This window comes from Glycine max, chromosome 1 (assembly GCF_000004515.6).
Source record: "Glycine max cultivar Williams 82 chromosome 1, Glycine_max_v4.0, whole genome shotgun sequence".
NCBI lineage: Eukaryota > Viridiplantae > Streptophyta > Magnoliopsida > Fabales > Fabaceae > Glycine > Glycine max.
In genome coordinates, this window is record NC_016088.4 from 3663927 (window position 1) to 3673545 (window position 9619).

Consider the following 9619-nt stretch of genomic DNA (forward strand, 5'->3'; position numbering starts at 1 on the left):
AAATAAAACTAAAACTAAGGGAAAATAAATAATAATAATAATAATTATATCGAGATTATTTAATTTTTATTATGTCATACTACTGGGGTTAATTAATTCAAACTTCAAAACTTTAAAAATATTACACAAACTAATATATTCAAAATAAATAAAATTATAATTTTAAAAATAATTAATGACCATATCTATTTAACAGAATTCATACTATTTAAACAAATATAGAAAATATTTAAATTTTTATCATAAATGTACACTCTAATTTAAATAAATATTATATATATATATATATATATATATATATATATATATATATATATATATATATATATATTATTGTTTAACTTCTATGTTTCATATTGGTTTTGTATTAATATTATTACTTAGAGAAAAAATAAATTATAGTGAAATTTAAAATACTTAATAAGTTTAAAGAAAATACATGTTCTTTAAAAATATAATATTTAATATTATTTTTCAACTTTAATATTTATATATTTGTTTTACTACTAAAAATCTTTAAAATGGATAATTTTATTTATGTACATTTATTTTTCATAAGATATTGTATCACCATTATTACTTGAATGAACCAAAAATTACAACAAATTTAATATATTTTTTTAAGATAAAATTAACTCAATTAAAAATATAATTAATCAACTTTCTTATTAATAATATACTTATGTTTAACCTAATAATAAATATTTAAAAATTATTATTTTTATTTATATAAATAAATATAAAATTATATATATATATATATATATATATTTAAGAAAACCCGTGCAACTTGCACGGGTTGAAAGTTTAGTTTTCTCTTAAAAAGTCCATTAAAAGATTTAAAACTTTTCACTTGAGAATGTGATGAAAGTATACAAAGTGAGAGCAAAACATAACAAAAAGAAAATGTTTAATTTTTTATAGGCTTTTACGGGTTAAGCCTAGATCAAATCATTAGTGAATTGAGTTAAAAAGACTAGATTTAATTTGTTCTCCAAATTTAAAGCTTGATCCCTACATTTTTCATTGAGTGGGTTTAGGGATGGCCAAATACGGCTTCAATGTAGGATGCGAGTTGAAGTGGATTAGTCCAAAAAGTCTAAATTCAATTCAAGCTTTGAAAATGAGGCCTAAGCTAGGTGAAAATCTTAGGAGGTGTTTGGTTTGGTTGTTTTCTGTTTTCATTTTCACTGAAAATAGAAAATGGTACTAAAAATGTGTTTGGTTGAATTTTTGAAAACATTTTCAGTGAAAATGAAAACAGGAAACAACCAGAAAATGAAAACAATAAAATCTCATTTTTAGCGTTTTCAATTGAAGATATAAACCTCATTTTGGATAAAATGAAAACACTGACAAAAAATTATAATTTTAAGCAAATATAAAAATACAAAAAGATAAGAAATCAATATATCATAAATTTTCAGTGTTTTTATTTTCCGAAAACAGAAAATAAAAGTCAAATCAAACATGTTTTGAGAATTCTAATCTTTTGAATTATTTGTTTTATATTTTTTTGAATCAAACCAGGATTAGATCAAGCTAAAAATACCTAAATCAATTTGTGCAACATTTAAAGCTCAATCTCTTTACTTCATTGGAAAACAAGCTGGTCTCGAGCTTGATGCAAATTACAAGTTATAGCAAGTTAAGGAAAAAAAAAACACCAAATTCAACTTGGAGTTTCTTAAATGGACGAACCTATCTAGTAAAATGGGACATATGACATTTTTTCTTTCATTTTCTTTGTTTTAATTTGAAAGAACAATGTGGGCTTACCAATATGAATTTATATTGAGCATCTTATGTAACGTCATTGATTGTCGATCTCTTGAGAGTTCTTACACTATGATATTTTATACGGTGATACTTCACTTAATATTCTTGTTGATCAGAATCCTTTACTGGTCATAACACTCCGTTGATAATCCTCTCCAAGACTTCGACAACCTATTCTAGCATTGCTCGTCTGCTCTCAAGATCATTTTCTGGGAAGTTTTTCGAAAGGTCACTCATTCTATAACTACTCTAAGTCAAATCCTTTAATTGTAAAGTTCTTAAGTAATAGACTACTGAAAAGTAGATGCATCTTATTGGTATATATAGTATTAATTAATTCTTTTAAATCATTCTTAATTGTATTTTTTTTAGTGTGATTCGTTGAAGAATTACACCTTAGTTACTGAATTCCACTCGAAATTCTCCTTAGGTTATTGGTGCCTTTGGATGGTTAACCAATAAGCGTAATCATTATTCCATACTTTGATACATTGGTCAAGTCATGATGGAAGAAGTAATTCAAATGCTGTTGCCAAAGGGACATGGCCCTCCAAAACCTTCCCCTCATTTCTACAAGACCACAAGATCAAGATGTTGATAACTTTAAAGAACTTATTCATAATTACAAGGCTCGCTTTAAAAATTTTAATTTCTCGAGCTGATAACCTAGGGTTTGACCACTTTATGATAATTAATCGTTTGGTACTAGCTACGGTCTTTATTAAATCAAGAAAATTATTACATGAATCCACAAGTTATTAAGTTTGCCACATTTAAAATTTGATGATCACTAAAGGGTAGGTTGCCTTTAAACATAAATCTCCACTGTTGGCGCTAAAATCGATTCTCTTGTTCAAGTGTTTTTACTAATGATTTGTATCCTTTCTTCATGATGAACACAAATGTCATATCATGAAAGAGAAAAACACAAATAAATTATAACAAGACTCTTTATAAGTTGTGTAAGCCCCATTAATTTAATGTTTGTTTCTCTCTCTTGTAACATAACATTAATTGTCACGTTTCTTATTAGCATAAGATCATTATCCTTCCACTAAATCAGAAAATGTCAAGGAGATGAAGTGCTGCACTATTTGGTTTAAGGACCATTGAGTGTCACATTAATGCCTTGAAGCATATACCCATTTGGTCCATGGCAAAATCCTAATGGCCTAATCACTTGCTCTTATATTATGTGAATAATAATAAAAAAAAAACAATCAGTAAATGAAATATGTAAAACGGATATGGTGAGACCAATGTGAACAAAGTTTAGGAAGCATTGTACAGGAGGACAGTATCATGCACCTAGATTTGTTGGAATCAATAAAAAAAAATTAAAGGAGAGAAAAAAAAATGCCAAACATGATTTGGAGACACCAAACCTATATAATATGTATCAGATTTCATATATAGGTCTCCAAAAGCTTATGCAATGACCTCAACATGCATATTTTCTCCAAAAGAATATACAGAACTTGTATGAGGCAAAGCACTGTAAAAAAACCCTGCACATTGTTGGGTACTTGACTGTCCCTAAAACACCTATGGCATCTGCTTTTGCCCCTAAGTTCCTCCTCCCTTACATGCCAATTTCATGGGGGTCTCAGATATTTAGATTCACTGAACTGTTATATAATAAATTCATTAGGAATTGAAGTACTTTTTGGATGGATGATTTTTGTTTTTATCATGGGGGAGGAATGTGGAGAAAGCAACCCTTGGCTCATGTCCTTCACAGCAACAAAAGAAACAAATAATAGTCCCCACCAATAAAAGCCCTTTGAGAGTCCAATGTTTGGTAGCAAGTTTTAAATAAAAGAGAGAATGTTGAAAAGCCACAGTACAAGCCATACAAAACCTGATGAATATGGTACCCCCCACAAGTCGCAAAATATGAACCATTATTGAGATTGAATTCCATCAACTATTATCTTTAAAACATTGTCCTAACATTAGAATATTCAAACCATTGGGACCCCCAATAAATTAACAATTGATGGTGGCCATATTGATGGCCACATACGCTAAAAACTCTTAACTATATAATAGCAAAGTGTGTAGTCCCCTACACGAGTCATGTTTGAACAAGAAACAGTCCTTGCCTCATTTAATATTTGAGCCAAAATCACTCAGCACCTCACATGGCTTACATAGATTGACATTATGCAGAGATGTTTACACATGTGAATCAGAAGATGAAAAATTCAAACCTTGGGGCTATCATAGTTTAAGCAATATCAGTTTCACAAGAGTCAAGGATCTACAACAATGTTACCACTCTTGTCTTAACTCAACGAGGCATTGTTCATCCCAAGATATGGACAATTTATTGATCATAACATACAAAATAATTATGTTATGTCAATATTTTTTCCCCATATATGATATGGGGATTTATAGAAGCTGACAACCTATGGAGGCCCTTCTTAGGCGTGGTCCCATAAGTCATAGTTACTAGTGTTCTTAAGTTGACAAAGCAAGGTTAATGTGTTGTAACAGTACAATGAAAACAATTAAATTTTAAATCAACATGAGGCATTAATAAAACATTCTCACTAAAAAAAATATATGATTTTATTATTGTCAAAATTAATGTGTATTCGTCATTATCATGTTTGTTTTGGTGTCAAATACCAATTGACATGCATCCATCAATTTTTTATTTTGTTTAAAATTAACATATTTAATGTTATTTTTATTGATTACGTATTGGACATGTGTCTAAACATGCACTAAGTAGGTAAGATTATGGAGAGAAATTATGATTCAAAAGCACTTTTAATCCCTTGTTGTCAAAGTACTCAAGAAACACATAAAATTTGCTCCATAAATAAAAAAGGATTCATTTATTGTTCATAAAATAGTTTGAGGGAGCCATGTATCACATCTTGAATTAAAGTTTGCTCCACATTGGATATTAAAGACTCTTGTAGCCGTCTCAAAAGATTTATGTATCTCAATGCTAATACTATTAATAATTACAAATTGGTTTACAATGATTTGGTCCAACCCACTTTCAACACCATAAAGTTCCAAGGGCCTAGCATCCAAAATAAAGTTTGCTTGCAATGGTTGCTCGCACACATCTTTAATACAATCATTAATAAGCAATACCAATTATTTGCCACGGAATAGGTCACTTTGAAGCTACTTATATTACACTGGGATTCAAAGCATTCGAGAAAAGTTGTGCAATGTGACAATACCTATTTAATATTTATTATATTTGTTTATTCCCACGTATGCCATCTTTACCATGCCACTAGTAACCGAGCACTAATCTTTCGAAACATATAACGATTCCATAAAGTTAAATTGCCAACATGTTAATTCCTAGAACTTTCTACCTTCACCTTTCTTTCTATCTTCCCTTTATTTCTCTCACATTTTCTAGGCAACCAAACAAACAACGTATGCAAGTTTCTGTAACCCGGATAAGATGGTGCTGTGTCCTGTTTCCAACGTCCACTCAAAAGAATCTTATTCAAACGCACGCTTTGATTACCCATTATAATTTTTTTTTTTTTTATCTAGTAGGTATGCCATTCTTTCATTTGACTCTTAATTAATTTTTCTCATACTAATTTAACTCGATTTATTTTCAGACAAAGTAATCTTAAACTTTAAACTTTGATTAAGAGATCCAAAGAAATCATTTGACTCAATGATTTTTCGTACTCAATTATTATTACTAAAATTTTCTTATTTTTGGTTATGTAGTATAGTAGTATAGATAATACGTAAGAGCCAATTTGTCTTACCTTAAATCTAATGCTTGATCGCGTCGACATCGCCGAACACATCCGTCCAATTTTCTCCATCTTCTCATCTCTCCACGTGGCATTTGCACCATTTCTAGAGGCCAGGACCTGTGCCAATCAGTGGTTGCCGAATATTAAAATAACAATTTAACCACTAAGTCGAAACATTATCTTACTAGATTGACAATTATTATTATTAACAAAAAAAACGTTCACAATATATATATATATATATATATATATATATATATATATATATATATATATATATATATATATATATTTGTCATACCCCTATGCAAATTAAGGTCAAATATCTTTGGTTTAATAATAATAACATGATGTTAGTTGGTTGGGAAGGGTTTGGTTAAATAGCCAAGAAGAGTCTAAGAACCTGTTTTTACTATATTTGTGGGGTTCTAGAAGGAGCTGTATAGATAGAGACCTTTGCTTACTTCACTTCCTTCCCTTCCCTCTTTTCATTAATTCATTCATTCCTCTCTTATTATCTCTACCAGTTTCCTTCTTCTTCTTCTTCTTCTTGAATCTCTCTAAGCTAAGGTAAGAGATATGGGGAATTGCCAAGCTGTGGATGGTGCAGTGCTTGTGATCCAACACCCTTGTGGGAAGATAGAGAGATTGTATTGGCCAGTCACTGCAAGTGAGGTCATGAGGACTAATCCTGGCCACTATGTTTCTTTGATAATACCATTGCCTGTGCCACCACAGGAGCAGAATCAAGAGAAGAAAACTGTGCGTTTCACACGCGTTAAGCTGCTCCGGCCTAATGAGACTCTCAACCTTGGCCATGCTTACAGGCTCATCACCACTCAAGGTAATATTATTATCATTATTATTAATCAATTGTGATGTTATTTGATCTTTTTAGTGAATAAATTGTACTTTTTGATTCCTCGATGAAAATTAGTCATCTATCAGGTGGATATTTCACACTCATGTCATGACAAAAAAAAAAAAAAGATTGTAATTTTTGTATTAAAGGGTCAATTGCTGTTTTGGAAGGGTCTGTGTTTGTGTGGTTTCATCACTTCATGTAATTCTAAGACCTTCTCGTGTTTCTGGTTTTAGAGGTTATGAAGGTGTTGAAAGCAAAGAAGCATGCAAAGACAAGGAAGCCACAGGCTGCGGAGACCGAGAAGCCGCATACGGTGCTGCCGGAGAAGCAGAGTTCAGCTAGTGAGGCACACACAGGAGGGGATTCTACACATCAGGTGTGTCTCATGTCAACACTCCTTTTCATCTTTTCCCTTTAAAATCAACTATTATTCCAATGAATAGTATTCTAGTAGGAGGTTGTGTTTTTAGTCTACCCCAACAGTCAATCCACTGAACACTTTGATCTATCTATACCCCCAGTTCACATCATATGGCACATGGTCTACAGATGCTGAATCTCTCTACTGTGTGTATATATATATCCTTTAAACAAAACATACATATATTTATACCATTATTTCATGCAATCCTTGCCAAATCATGCCAAAACATGAAACTATAGCAGTTGTATTTCTTTTGAAACTAAGGGAAAATGAGCGATCATGGCCAAATGAAACATAATCCAATACTTTGACCCCGTGTTTTTACTAGAAACTAAGTTTTAAACACAAACTTTTATCTTCAATTTTTGAAATTTGTATCCTCATCATTAATTCGTATTGATTCTAAACATTATAATGAATTCCAGGGAATGAGAGCAGAGAGACACAGGCCAAGAACGGCTTCAGCAAATCCTGCTGTAGTGAGGTCAAAATCCTGGCGCCCCTCCTTACAGAGCATTTCAGAGTCAGCAAGTTGATTGGTGCATACTGCAAAGTTGTGACATGTATAGTGGCTCATAGAATATTATATGATTAGCCTCTATAATAATGTCAGATGTTCCTACTAGATGGTTCCAGTTGCATGGGCATGGAAATTCAACAGATGATTAAACCAAGATTTCTCTTTCATCAACAATCATACCCTCAGCAGCAAAACCATGCTCCAGTGGTAACATGTTTGTATAGTACCAACAAGACGAAAAAAAAAATAGAGTAATGAATGTAAAAATCTGTTAGAAGTGAGTTTTGTGATTGACATAGTTACAGCATCCACATATCTTCCTTTTAGTTATTATATTTAGCAAATAAGCAATTCTTACGTACAACTTGAAGGAAACTTTTTTATAACAAAAAAAAATGCATATAAAGTGGAAGTTATATTAGTTGAGTTCCAAAGTTCCAACTTTCAAGTCTTCATCAGCATAATTTTGATCCATAATAGTTACCTCTTGCTGCCAGAGTTGCTCCTGGTAATTTTTTTTCTTTAGATCAACCAACGTGTCCGTGAATGGCTCCACCAATAATATACTAGGACCTCCATAATCCTTGAGTAAAAACTCAAAATATCTGTTATTCTAATTAAGACCGGTTAAAATTATAGCTCAAAGCTAAAATGAAATTGACTATTCCACTATTTGTTTCAAGGCTCACGCATCAAAGTCTAGGTAGCACGTCAAAACATTGTCAACTTTGGACTAAACATGTCAGAAAATTTGAATTACTTTGATAGAGTGTTTCCAAAATTTATGCATACTTTGTAGTAAATTTTTGTTGGGGCCAATTATTGTACCATTCATATCAGGTCCGGCCTTTTGATTGAAAAAGAAAGAAAGAGAAATTTCTTCATTGTAGAGGAAAATAATTTCACTATTAGATCATTATAGAAAGATGAAATTAGGAAAGTTTTGCTATAATCGAAGAGTTATGAGCCACAGAATTCTGATAATGGCCTGGCCCAGATTCTGCATTAGTTAAAAGAGATCAATCACAGATACTACTAGAAAATTAATTTTTCACTGTCTGCATAATAGAACAAGATGAAGTCACAAAACCACCCTTTTATCATTTACGCTGCAGGAACTTGAAACAAGAAATCTTTAATCAACTCAGTCTCTAATATAATGTCAATTCAAATTAATTATAATAAATTATAAGTTGACATTTTAACGGTTGAGTCTTGGCCCTTAAGCCATGACTAAAATACCAAGTAGGGAATAAAACAAAAACCTATCCATTATGTTAGGCAGGGTCCCTGATTGCATATGTAGCAATTAATTTCTAGTATGGGCCTGCTATATCAAGAACCAACCAAGAAGCACATTTTAATACGAACCAACATGCTAACTGAACTCTTACGAAATTCATGATAACAGTAACAGTTATTACCATATTGTATTATTCTTTTACAAGGTTCTTACTGTTTTTGTGATATTTTTCCCCAATACATACTGGATATAAAGAAATAAGGCCATGTAACTCATTTCTTACCTTCCCATATGGCATCATTTCTAATAATTAACACTTCTACAACTTCCATCATTTCAACCATCCAAAGAATTGTATATAACCTCATGTGTCATGATTAGATCCATATCAGACAGTCTATCTATTCTGATTGAGACCAAAAATAGACAACCAGGTAAACCTATCATGAGATTTTTTTTTTTTTTTTGCAATCATTAAGGAAAATTAAGTAATTATAACATCCTGTCGACTAAGGACCACAAATCAAATCTGCAATAAATTCTCAATTACTCTGAAAGGCAAAAGAAAAGGTCCATATAAAATAAAGGCACATGCAAATGGGACCTATATTGTGACTCATCAGTAAACAATTGTTATATTCTTATTAATGTTACAGGATTTCTTCTAGGAAGGAAAAGAATGTTGGCCACAAACATTAATGAACAAATTCCTTTAGATGTACCAATATTGGCCGCAGAATTATGAAATGAGAATGTCCTTAATGTGGGTGTGATAATCAATGAGGGTGTTATCAGTGAATTAAACGCAGGTCTTTCAAATTCAATTTAGGATTGCTCATGATAAGTACAGTGATCGAATTCTCTGTCTCCATTGCCTGCCTTCTTTGACGGCACTAAATTGAAGTTTAAGCATCTGAATGTTATGATTTGGAAGAAACAATAAGTTATGAACAGAACCCTTGACTTATGATCAACATTCATTTTCTAAACAGAATGCTTGAAAAGATGAACATTGCATGTTGATTGACTAGCA

The 9619-nt window shown here is 31.4% G+C and overlaps 1 protein-coding gene across 1 annotated transcript; it reads left to right on the forward strand.

Annotated features, from left to right (window-relative positions):
• Window positions 1-5848: 5848 nt before the first annotated feature.
• LOC100777177 (uncharacterized) lies at window positions 5849-7676 on the forward strand. Its single transcript, XM_003517794.5, has 3 exons — window positions 5849-6378; window positions 6633-6775; window positions 7249-7676. Exons 1-3 carry the CDS (start codon window positions 6114-6116, stop codon window positions 7357-7359), a joined length of 519 nt encoding a protein of 172 aa, XP_003517842.1. The 5' UTR covers window positions 5849-6113; the 3' UTR covers window positions 7360-7676.
• The last annotated feature ends 1943 nt before the right edge of the window (window positions 7677-9619 follow it).

Coding starts and splice junctions, on each gene's coding strand:
- LOC100777177 (XM_003517794.5), top strand. CDS start 6,114: ATGGGGAATTGCCAAGCTGTGGATGGTGCAGTGCTTGTGATCCAACAC. Junction 6,379..6,632: donor CAGGCTCATCACCACTCAAG/GTAATATTATTA, acceptor TTCTGGTTTTAG/AGGTTATGAAGGTGTTGAAA. Junction 6,776..7,248: donor GAGGGGATTCTACACATCAG/GTGTGTCTCATG, acceptor AATGAATTCCAG/GGAATGAGAGCAGAGAGACA.